The 12,806-nt window shown below is 43.5% G+C and overlaps 1 protein-coding gene and 1 long non-coding RNA gene across 3 annotated transcripts in view; one reads left to right on the forward strand and one right to left on the reverse strand.

Moving 5' to 3' along the window:
- The window catches only part of SLC7A14 (solute carrier family 7 member 14), a 111,700-nt gene that overhangs the window by 36,807 nt on the left and 62,087 nt on the right, over positions 1-12,806 (reverse strand). The window contains exon 3 of the mRNA XM_025425567.3: positions 1,128-1,364. Coding sequence (XP_025281352.1) covers positions 1,128-1,364 — 237 coding nt within the window. The remainder of the gene's footprint in view (positions 1-1,127; positions 1,365-12,806) is intronic.
- Positions 1-12,806, forward strand: part of LOC112645953 (uncharacterized) — a 59,339-nt gene that overhangs the window by 31,342 nt on the left and 15,191 nt on the right. The gene's annotated exons all lie outside the window — the stretch shown is intronic.

Raw genomic sequence — 12,806 nt, forward strand, 5'->3', positions numbered from 1 at the left:
AGAATACACCCCACCCGGTTGGTGCAGCCTGTTGGCCAATGGACTCCTGCCCTCTATAGAGTGGAGAAGGCACTGCCTCAGCCGTCAGGCTTCTGAATTCCAGCCGCACTTCTGCCCATGACCAGCTGTGTGGCCTTGGGCGGATGCCTCAGTTCCCTGGACCTCATCTGTAAAAGTGAAGGGTTTGCACTACTTGGTCTAGGAGGGCCTTTTCAGACCTAAAACTTCTGTGAAATAAGTATAATGTGCAGATGTGGTCTTCATACTGTTCATCTTCTCACAGTATCTGATACTCAGTATGTTTATCAATTCTTCAGAGATAGGGACACCAGAGTCACATGACTAGCACACAGCCACAGAAGCTGTACTTGCAAGTTCTGGGGCAAGACCCCCAAGCTTCCTCAACTATTGTTTGGCTTCCCATGGATATGAGAGGGTAAAATCAGATATCTGGATGAAACGGGGCAAGTGATGGACGGAGCTCCTGGTATTTGTTATGTAAAGTTCTGATTATTTAGTATTCACCCAGTTATATTATCCCTCCTTGACCTCTGCTAGACTGGAATCCATTTTGTCCCTTTTAAAAGTATATTTTGTCATTTAAAAATTAATACATGCTTCTTTATGAAAATTAAAAAAATTCCGATGAAACCACTACAGTTCATTACAGTTATTTTTCCTGCTTTGGTTTTATTTTTATATAGTTATCAGCATGATGCATATACAATTTATTTCCTTTGTCACATGACATTACATCAAAGACATATTCCATGTCATTACAACAGTCTTCCCCATCATCCTTTTAATTGCTACATAATATGCTTCCACAATTAACTTAGTCATTTGTTCCATTATGGACTACTTAGGCTGTTCTTAATTTTTTAATTATAAATGAGGCTGTGATGAATATCTTTTCATATAAAGGTTTTATGGAAATTAGAATGATTTCCTTAGAATAGATTCACAGGAGAACTACTTTGCAAAAAAAAAAAAAAAAAAAAAGAGAGAGAGAGAGAGACATATTTAAGGCTCTTCATATATTTTGCCACATTGAATCCTAAAAGGGGAACCCATTTGTTTGTTGGGGTAATTTCACGTGTTGGGGTAAGAGGATATGGCAGTCTCACCCAGGCCGTTGAGAGTTCCCACGCTGTCCACCATCCAGCGGCTAATGGTGTGGTTTGCTAAAGAGTCAAACATGCTACTCAGAGCACTGGCACCAGCTGCAGTGCCAATCAGGTACTCTAGGATCAGGTTCCAGCCAATGAAAAATGCCACAAATTCCCCGACAGTGACGTAGCTGTAGGTGTAGGCTGATCCTGTGGTCTTGGGGACTCGGACTCCAAACTCTGCATAGCAGACACCTGCATGGGACAAGCACACATGGGTAGCGGACTTCAGGAGATGAGCTGATCTCTTGGTGGTTCATCTTTGGTGCAAAATACTGGAGATCTCTGGGATCTTAAACCAAATACATGAAATTTTATATATATGAATAAATTTAAGGCCAATTCTAATGTCAATGTTAGTTCTGAAAAACTTTTAACCCGAATGCTTGGGAAGGCAATCAGAATTGATTCTAATGAGCTACTGGAGACGGATCTTTATTTAGAAAAATTCTTATTTGTTGTATGTGTCGCTGTCAAATTCTTTAGGGGTCAGATATCCTGAGTGAACATGGGCCTAGTTCATTATGATCTCCACACTTGATGGCACCAGGGTTACATTATGTTAACATTCTTCTCTTTCATTTTTTACATATTATGGAAGTGCTCCTCATTTGCGAATGATGGCTCAAGTGATCTGTGGAGATTTTGTACTATATATGGGAGTGAGGTTGATTAAAAAATGCAAAAGTAAGTAAGTAACTAGTTTTTAACAAGGGAATTTAGCACATGCAAAGGACAGGACAATTGAATGAACTTAAGGAGTGCCCACCATGTGTTTGGCAGGGTGCTAAGTGCTGAGACTAAAAAGGCAAGTGAGACATGGCCTTGACCTCAAGGGGAGATAAAACAAAAAAGTCAGTGTCCATTACAAGCTGTATAAACTCAATAATGCAGAGATATACAGGAACAGAGAAAGAAGAGAGAAGAGACATGTGTATCAGGTAGTTTTGAAGCATATGGGGAAATTAATTGGGCAAAGAGGATGGAGCATGAAGCAAAGACATGGTGGATAGGCAGTCTGAAGTTTTTGGGTGAAGGGGAGTGTGCATGAAGGGACTGGGGGCAGACGAGCCTGGAGACGTAAGTAGAAGCCATGTGTTTTCCAAAGTGGGTCAAGACCCACTTCCACTAGAATCATCTATGAAATCATAATTTCAGTATTGGGGCCCAGGAATCTACATTTTCACAAGCTCTCCACTTATAATTGAAAAACACTAGTATATTCCCTCCTTCTTTGATGGAATTATAGATCAAATTAGAAAGAGACTGGGAATATGCCAAACTTCTGCAAGTTGGGAGAGTTTCCTAAGACGTGCTGGGAACTCTGGGTGTGAGGCCAGTGGGTGGGGTGCCATGTTGGATGACAAACATAGGACAGTTTGGAGGAAACATGCCAGGAATGGGATGTAGGAGGGATGTCAGAGTAAACTATACCTTCAATCTCAATTTTAAGGGCCAACCCTGAGGTTCTCTCATCACAAATCAGGGAGTAAAATCAGTGCAAGGAAGCAAAGCCAGAGGTGTCAGAAGCCATGACACAAATGCATGATTAAAGGTGATGCAATATCGCTTTTCCTACCCTTAGTGCTGTCAGCTCTCAGGGCATCTGTGTGGGAGAGCACTGAGCCAGAGGTTGTGCTCTTGTCTCAACCCTGCCTTGACCTTGTTCCTTCCTTTATACTCATTTTCTTCTTTGTAAAATAAAGGAATCAGACAGGGATACTCTCTTAAGGGTCTTCCTCTTCGAACACTCTAGTATTCGGTTTCATTGAATTTTATGGATTTTGCCGCTAAATATATTGAGCATAATTTACTTTTCTTTTACATCAATTACTCTATTGTTCTGTATCTGGAGACATGCTCGGGCTGGTGAAGCCATCCATCTCTGCCCTGAATAACCTAAGCCGCCATTTATTTTGAGTTCCTCTGTTGGCCTCTCACCCCTTTGTTTTCCACCCCCTTCCTGGAGGTCAGACTGTCAGTTGTTTCATTCTGTGGCTGTCACAGGGATTACCTTGAGGATGAAGACCACATTCTTTTCTAAATTGCTGTTTCCAACACCTGATGTTTCAATTGTTAGAGTGAGTCTAAAATTAAGAGGAAGTGGTCTCTGAGGGGAGAACTGGAGAACTTTCCCGTGAGGAAAGTATAGAGCGTATAAGCACTGAGTATGAGGCCCTGACATTGTTTTCTTGGGTGCGTGGAGGACTTTGTGCTCTCATCTCCTGAAGAGATTTGAGTTTGCAGACACACATTAGATTGCTCTTTCAGTGCAGTGTGAGGACAGGATTAGAGATAATCTAATTCTGCGCTTCGGTGTGTGATCTGCAGTTTTTCTCAATAATTCTTTAATACTATGAGCTTTTTCTCTTTACCCTCCTTACCCCCTGATCATACACAAGGCTTATAAATCAAAATTTCTCAACCAATGCTTTTGAAACTGGCATTGATTTGATTGTTAATTTAATTCGGAGAGCCAATATGGTGAAGTTTGGGCAATCAATGGTTCTCTTCTTAACATTTGGCCTGCCATCATAAAAATACCCAATTCGTTATTAGAACCCCCTAGCCAAGGGTAACTGGCAAATAGCCAAGTCTTCCTTAGGGTTTAAGGAACCAGTGCATTGCTTCCTGAGGCAGAAGCAGAGGCCCTGAGCTGTGCACGGTGCAGGAGCATATGAAGTCAGTCATTTAGTCCCCAAGGTCCTGCTTGGATTCTGATAGCTGGAGTTTGGGAAGAATAGTGGGAAAATCAATTAGACACTAACCAAGTAAGACAATTTCTGCTCCTAGAGACCATTCTTTTGGACACTTTGTAAAGGATTTTATTTTTGCATCTTTCTGATTTGTTTGTATGCAAGAATCCAGGCTTTTAATGGGCACTAAAGCGTATCCAGCCTGGCACTGAAACTCAGTGGTGAGGAGTAAGTGATTTCAATCCCAAATGTTCTGAAAAAAAACCAGAAAATGTTTTGTCAATCACTCAACTTTTTTCAAATATCTGGTGTAGAAGAGAGACATATTCAAAGATATCTTTTAAATCTCAATATGAAATAAAAATCAAAGAAAGGGAAACCAAAGAAAGTGAGGGGGCCAGATAGATGAACTGTAGGGTCCCTTCTAGTGCTATCATTCTTTGGTTTTACAATTAGAATCAACTTTCGTTTGAGTCTGTGGAGGCAGCCCTAGAGAAAATACTGTAAACCAGTAGATCTCAGCAAAAGTGGACTGCTGCCTAGGGGGAATTTTGGAAATCCGTGGGGGTGTCCATCATTCTCATGATGGTTGTGGACACTTGAAGTATTAAATGGGTAGGAGCCTGTGCTGTTAGACATTCTGCAGTGTAGGGCTGTTCCACAGAATGAGGCATTGTCCTGTGTCTTACGTAACTTCTGAGGGTCCCAATGGACCTGTTTATAAAAACGGGTTTATAAATTATAAAAACCTATTTATAACTTCTGAGCCTGAATCTGTCTCCATTTTACATATTAACGCAAAGCATTTTTTCATGATTTTATATGCGTTGAGTTTCCCAGGGCTGCAACAGCTGGGTAAATTGAGGGACGGTTGTAATTTGTTTTGTCTGGAATTTACCAAGAATTGGCCATTATTTTGGAAAGCCACATCATCAAGAGCAACATGACTCGTGGTCTCTGAGCATCAAATAGCACACCTGTGTGAGTTTGCATTTATAGTGGTTCCGTAAATGACAGCATATATCTGACAACTTCATTATGTCTCCTGTTGTATATGCCCCGGCTTCTACACACTGAAATATTACTTTCCTAGAAGTGACTTTTCTTTTATTTACCTTCCATACTCAGGGCATATTGATTTTTTAAAAAATTAAGTTTGTAGCTCTGGAAGATAGTAGAGAGTTCCTTAAAAAGGTAAAAATAGAACGACCCCATGATCCAGCAATTGCACTACAAGCTATTTACCCAAAGAATACAAAAATATTAATTCAAAGGGATACATGCATCATGATATTTATAGCAGATTTACCTACAATAGCCACTTACGGAAACAGTCCAAGTGTCCATCGACTGATGAATGGGTAAAAAAGAATATTATTCAGTCATAAAAGAGAATGAAATCTTACTATTTGCAATGACACGGATGGAGCTAGCGAGTATGATGCTAAACAGACTAAGTCAGTCAGAGAAAGACAAATACCATATGATTTCACTCATACGTGGAATTCAAGAAACAAAACAAATGAGGAAAGAAAAGAAAAAAAAGACAGGCAAACCAAGAAACAGACTCTTACCTATGGAGAACAAACTGAGGGTTACTGGAGAGGAGGTGGGTGGGGTTCTTTTTTTTTTTTTTTGCCTTAGTTTTCTCTTTAAAGGCCTTACTTCCAAATGCAATCAGATTCTGAAGTACTGGGTATAAGAGTTCAACATATGAATTTTTTGGGACACAAATCAGCACTCGTAACAGGTCAAATAGGTGATGGGGATTAAGGAGGGCACTTGTTTTTGTGTGTGTGTATGGGTGTTTTAAGATTTATTTATTTAATCATGAGGGAGAGAGAGAGGCAGAGACACAGGCAGAGAGAGAAGCAGGCTCCATGCAGGGAGCCCGATGCGGGACTCGATCCTGGGTCTCCAGAATCACGCCCTGGGCTGAAGGCAGCACTAAACTGCTGAGCCACCCGGGCTGCCCAAGGAGGGCACTTGTGATGAGCGTTGTGTGGGTGTTGAATTACTATATCGTACACCTGAAACTAATATCACAATGTATGTAAGCTAACTGGAATTTAAATAAAAACTTAGTAAAATGTAATTTTAATGACTATAAAAAATTAAGTATGTAGGAAGGTAGCATTATCTCTTGTTTGCATTTTAGGGTAGCAAAGGAAGAATTTCAAATTTATTAGTTAAAGTTGATTTGGTGTGCTAGGGTGGAGAATCAGTGTTCTAAATGAGAGAAAAATTTATAAAGATTCTCTACTCAATTTAGTAATGCATTGAAGAAATTCTTGCCTTGGGCTTATCTTCCCAGTCATATTTGCCTTGTGCTATTATCAAAAATGATTCTGCATTCCTTGGCTAACCATCAAGTGATTGAGAGGGGGAGACATATTGATTCCCCCTATGCATTCCCTATGCATTATGATAACTGCATAGCTGGAGAAAATCAATGTGAAGTACAACGTCAGGGTAGAGATGGCCATCACGAGTGACTGCCTGGTGCAGACCATCGGGTGGAAATTTCCCAATGGAGTTGTTCAGAGATGGCACATCCAGATCCTTGAGAAGTACGAAGGACTCATCTGAACAGAACAAGAGGGAACAGAGTGATTTCTCATAGTCTGCAACTCAGATATCCTTTTTAAATTACTCACTCTTCGAGTATATTGTAAAACACCCCCTTCTTTCCATTTTGTCATATCCCTAGTGTTTTGTTTTATTTCTATACCCAGAACTATTTTTTTGTTAAATTGAAAAACTGCCAGCCTAAAGAGCAGTCAAACTTAGGACTTACATGTTGAAAAGAGAGTTGGGGATAAGATACCAAGGGGATTCCATATTTGAGATATTCCCTATCGATCTCCTCTTGCGTACCCTGAATGCTGTATGATTTGGAGTTCAGAGAAATTTGGTCCTTTTCAGCGTGAATTTCTTTCCAACTCAGAGAGTCTATGGTTCTGTCACATATAGCTATACAGCCAGCCTGACATTAAATACTCCCTGGGAGCCCACATATGATGTTCGCCTTTCCAAACTGTGCCTAATAAGCGTCTCTATAGTCAAGATAAATCACTGTATGTGCCTCCTACCACTCAGAGTCTGCTCTGGCTCTCTTGTACTCTCTTAGAATCACCTCCTCCATCCTAAAAGGGTGTAAAAGAGAAAGATCCACCTGGACCAGGTCAAAGATAGAGAAGGATTTCTCCACTCAAGAAACACATTTCCTTTGACATTCCACTAAAGAAAGCCATTAGATACATAAGTACTTTTTAAAAGTGTACTTTTACGAAGGAAGGTTAAATCAAGAAGTCATGCACACTTGAATGTCAATTTCTCTAGTTAAAGAGAGTTTTTTTCCCATTAACATGTAGTTTAACTTATTGACTAATTCCTTAACCTATCTATCAACTAATTTACCAATTTCCTACAATAACTTCTGACTTCCTAATTTAAGTGACACACATTGTTTTTTAAAAAAACATTTTATTATTATTATTTGTTAAACATTTTCTTCATTTAGAGAGAGAGAGAGCACAAGCAGAGGGAGTGACAGTCAGAGGGAGAGGCTTTTTTACTTTCTTTTTCCTTTTTTACCTTCCCTTCCCTTCCCTTCCCTTCCCTTCCCTTCCCTTCCCTTCCCTTCCCTTCCCTTCCCTTCCCTTCCCTTCCCTTCTCCTCCCTTTTCATTTCCTTTCTTGAGAGAGAGAGAGAGCACACAAGCGTGGTGAGGGGCAGAGGGAGAGGGAGAGAGAATCTCAAGCAGACTTCACACTGAGTGCAGAGCCTGATGCAGGGCTCGATCTCACAACCCTGAGATCATCACCTGAGCCCAAATCAAGAGTCAGATCTTAACCAATAGAGCCACTCAGACACCCCTAAGTGACACACATTGTTAAGTGCCTACTATGTCAGGCACTGAAGTGAATAGCAGAAACACTGAACTCTTGACCTTGAAACATCTATATTCCAATCAGGAAAGAGTCTAATAAACAGATGATCCCACACAGCCAGTATTTAATAGTATAGAGTATTTATGAGGTGCTCTGAGAGCCTAGGAGTGAGTGGTGCTTAGAAAGCACACATTTAGTTTCTGGGGAAGTAGGGATGAAGGGGAAGGTTTCTGAGTTGCATCCTGAAGGGTGAGCTGGGCTCTTCCAGGCAAAACAAAATGGGAAAGGGTGATTTCAGACAGATAGAAGGGGGTAGCTGGAATGACATATGTGGGCTGCTTTGAGGATTGAGGAGGATGAGTCTGCAGAGGTGAACTGGGATCGAGTGATTGAGGGAGTGGGGCCTTTTTTAATAGAACTGGGGGAATCTAGCTGAAAAAAACCATCCAGTTCATCTATTTCTATAGTTTTAAAGCTTTGTCTTGGTTGTCTTTGCACACATAGTGTTATTTGAGAGTCTCACACGTAAGTAAGTAAAAGCAAGATGGCTCTGTTTGAGGAGGGGGTGTGAGGCCTGAGGCTGGTCTGCTCAGGATTCCCCTCACCCCATATCTCCCCAAAGCTCCAGCCCTCCTCTGTGGACTCATGGGGCTGCACTGAGCATGATGTGGGGATGGGTGTCAACTGCTCATTGGGGTTGTTCTCTTGATCATTGATGCAACTGAGCCCCAGACTTGAAGCTGCACCTTTGATTAATGGCAGAGATTAATGGCTAGAATCAAAGCCCTCTGATATGCAGTTCTAGGAAAGTTCCTAGAACTGCATTCGTTCATCCAAAAACACTTATGAGGTTCCTTCTCTATGCATCTCCGTTAGCTTTCAGAGATTTAAAGGTGAATAGGAAGAGCATAGTTCCTTTGTTGTGGGTCTTATAGTCTAGTGGAGAAGACAGACAAGAAAACCAACAGTTATAATAAAATAAGACAGGAGATATTAGCACGAGTTGCCTTTAAGAGCTGCAAAGTTGAGTTCTGAGTTGGGCAGCCAGAAGGACTGTCCCTAGGGCAAGAGGGCATCAGGAGATACGAGAAGGAGTGGAGAGGGGTCTCCAAGAAAACAATTTGCCAATGCTGCAGCTTCATTCAGGCCTCTGGGATCAGTAACATCGGGCGTGTTGCTCAGAGGGTCACTCGAGCTCTCTTGGGTGACCGGCCGTAGGCTACAGATAGCAGGCCTGGGCAGTTATTTTGAAAATATGGTTCTCTCAGTGACACTTAGTCATGAAATCAGTTACCTCTGAGTGCCAATTACCTGCCATCTCCCAGACATGGGATGGAATCAGCCATTGGCCCCAACTAGTACACCTCACCGGTTCAGGCCCAAACATGCCTTGAAGAAAGTCTTCACCAAACAGCATTTTGCTGAGATGGTTGTTACTCATTTCCTTCTCATTTTGTTAGTTTTTTTTTTTTTTAACATCTTTGTTCTGTTTATAAAGTCACAGTGGGGCTAAGACATGTTGTCTGTACTGCTGTGGTTGATAGCATGGATTAAATGTGGATTGGGAGTGGGCTATTAGAAATCACAGGACTGGGGTGCCTGGGTGGGCTCAGTGGTTGAGCATCTGCCTTTGGCTCAGGTCATGGTCCTGGGGTCCTGGGATTGAATCCTGCATGAGGCTCCCTGCAGGGAGCCTGCTTCTCCCTCTCCTGTCTCTGCCTCTCTCTCTGCGTGTCTCATGAATAAATAAACAAAATCTCAAAAAAAAAAAAGAAAAGAAAGAAATCACAGGACCTCAGGGAGAAATAGAGTGTGAATTCTCTTGGAAACATTGGTTTTGTGTGTGACACCGAATTCCAGATGGTGAGTAATGAAGTATCCCCATCACTGCTGTCCCCCTTGAGAAGCAGGTTGCTAGATTCTCAGAAACATCTATTCAGCCCCCTGGCATGTGAGAGCCCACGATCTTGCCCCCATGTCTTCTTCCCTCTTGATTAGCTGAGAAAATTGTGCATTTCTTCTCCCAGGAGGAATCCATCGGGCTCTCTCCCTCTCCCTTCCCTGCTCCTGTCTCATCTACCTGAGTAACCTTGGTCATTCTATCACCTGTCAGTGAAGCCCAGGCAATTTTAACAAATGTGTCTGGAAGAAAAGCAATTTGTCTGGCAACGCCTGTTTCTTTGCGTCTAAGAAGAGACTTATAATTTTTCTGCCAAAACAGGCCTCAGGCGGACAGTAAGAGCCTGTGGTTAGGGGATGGGCAGTGTCTTCAATCAGGGTGTGTGTGATGCTATTCGTTACTGAACCTGACAGGGGATCCCATTACAGTTGGGTAAGGAACAGAGGGCTCCCAAGGTCCCCAGACGAGAGCACCAGTGTATCAACACATACACGGGAAGCACAGAAGCTGCTCTCATAGTTGGAGGAGTGACCCCTGAGACAGGGCAAGGAAGTTTAATAATTTGCTGATTAAATGTGACCAGACGATCTGTTTACTTTCTTCTCTAGATCTCCTTCTGTGAAAATATTTTAGAGGTATCGGAGGTGCGCTTTGCACAGCATGATGAATTAGAGTATTATGTTGTTCGGTCTTGCTATTGTTCATATCATCATTAGTGTATTTTATTGCTTTATCAAATGATGATGAAGATGGTGATAACATTAATGCTCATGCGGTTGCTTTCAACTAAATGACCCACAGGGTTAGCTGTTTCCGGAGCCCCTCTGACCCAGATTGGTTCTTCCTCATTGCTGTGGTGTCCGGTGGCTGGGGCTGCCCTTTTCTCTGCTCCTCACATTTTTATGTAGGTGGCATCAGGTTAACGTCAAAGGCAGTCTTGGAGGGAAAGAGATGTCACAAAAGAGAAAAGCACCTGTTTTTTGGCATCTGCCCTGTGCTAGGCCCGTTGTACACAGTTTCTCATCTGCTGCTCAGGTCAGCTGTACTCGGATGCTGAGGCCACGGTCAGCAGCCCAGTCTCTGCTTTAGGAAAAGCAGGGAGTGTCATAGGAGCCACCCAACCTCTGGAGAGAGGTCTAGAGAGGGGTCGTGACAACCACATGAGATTGCACACAGATCACGTTGCCAGTGCCTGGCACAAGGCACTTAAGTGTTTAATAAATGACAACTATAATTATTACTAACTGTGGGCTCGAGTAAGGCACCCGATTCACTGAGCATTGGTTTCCCCATCTGGGAAGTGGCGATGGAGATCCCTCGTGGGGGGTTGCTGTGGGTCCTTAAGGGAGCACATGCACGGTTCTGGCGTGTGGCGGGCACTCTTCCAGTGGGAGTGATGGCAGTTGTTACAGAGGAAAGAGAATTGCACAGGCTTTCTCAGCAGTAGCCTCCCGAGGGTTTATGCAGGAGCCTTTGCCTTGGGGGGTGGGATCAAAGAGGTTGGAAGCAAGAATTGTTGGCTGATGGTTTTAGAGACTCAGCCCCCACAGGATATCAGAAATCATCTGGAGTCTATACCAAGCCCTATGCGTGCCCAATTTCCTTCTAAATCAGAACCTGGAAAAGTTCCTTCTTGGGTTTTAAATCTTTAATCTGGAAACATATGTTCCCTCCTGCAGGTCCAGTTAGACATTCTGAGGGTAGAGAGAAATTTCCCATTTTCTTGTTCAAACTTTCTTCATGAGGCCTCCAGACCCTCACTTAGGTGACTCTGATAACTGGGGCTAGAAAGTCTTGGTGCGGAAGGGACAGCACGGGAGGAAAGTGACAGCCAGGAAAATTCTCGTGCACCCAGATGTTTTTCAGCTCGCCACTCTCCAGGAGTAGGTAGTGCCCCGATTTCTAAAGCAGATGCAAGTCGTGCCAACAAGGATGACAGATCCAAGAAGCTTTTGGGAGGGGGCCAAGTCATCACGCCCTGCCCTGAGGATTTAGTGGCTGGGGTTGAGGGTGAGTGCTAAGAGAGCATGCGCCGGCCCTTGTGTGGCTCCTCAGCCCATCTGATGACAAGTGGGTCCGGATTCCACCGAGATGGGCTGCATTCCAGCACATTCTCGGGAGTATGAGACACAGCAAATCTCTCAGGGGCCTGGATCTGTTCTCTCTAGGACCTTCCCAGAGACATGGGACACCCCTCCTAGAAGAGAGATGCCATCTCCACTTTCCCCCAAAAGGGGCTAATGGAGGGCCGAGCAGGGCCAGAGACCTAGGATTTAGGAGGCCTAGAGGGGCACTGAGTGTTCAGAGCAGATGCCTGGGGTGTGTAAGGCCCCTGAGCTGTCGTGCACAAAGTCGGCTTCCTACCAGGCCTCTGAGGGTGAGGGCCGGTGCTTGGCGTAACTCCTCTTCATGGGCTTTTATCTCATGGTGGTCACGCCTTACTCACTTTGAGCAATCTTTTCAGTGCCCAGAGTTGAGGCTGCTTACACGTCACTGGTTCGGAAAGAGGACTTTGTCATGGCACCCTGTTTAATTTCCTACAACACTTACCACCACTTGTGGTTACATGTTTTTATTTGTTTTCCGAGGCATAACTTCTTGGATGTTTTGAAGCACAGTCTTTTTGAAGGGGGCTATCCTGGTAGAGATGAGACTTCCTTCTGGGAAAAATACCTTCAGATCCAAAAGAATGCTCTTTGTGCAAGGTTCATCTGGTGAAAGGGTGAACGGGAGGCAGGCCTGCTGGGTCTTTGGCTAGGGACGCACCGAGGGGTTTCAGAATCTGCCACATGGGTGCTTGTTGGCATTAAGGACAAATTCTAGCCTCTTCAGGTCGGAGATCTGGCCAATAGTATTGGCAGTGGTGATGATAACATGAGCAAACGGTACCGGGCATTTACCAGGTGCACGGCCGTCCTGAGTACTTTACACACACCATCTTCATGAGGTGGTTATGAGGCAAAACAGTTATTGTTTCCATTGACAGATGATGAATCCAAGGTCAAGACAGGCTATTAGGACCTCCCAATCCTTCCCACCGGACAGGGCACACCTAGAGAACAGTAGCACTTGTGTGGCCAGGAGAAGGAGGTCAATATACACAGGGGTGACGCTGCTCACAGGTGGTGGTGGTATCCTGGGGCCTCTG

This window comes from Canis lupus, chromosome 34 (assembly GCF_003254725.2).
Source record: "Canis lupus dingo isolate Sandy chromosome 34, ASM325472v2, whole genome shotgun sequence".
Lineage (NCBI taxonomy): Eukaryota > Metazoa > Chordata > Mammalia > Carnivora > Canidae > Canis > Canis lupus.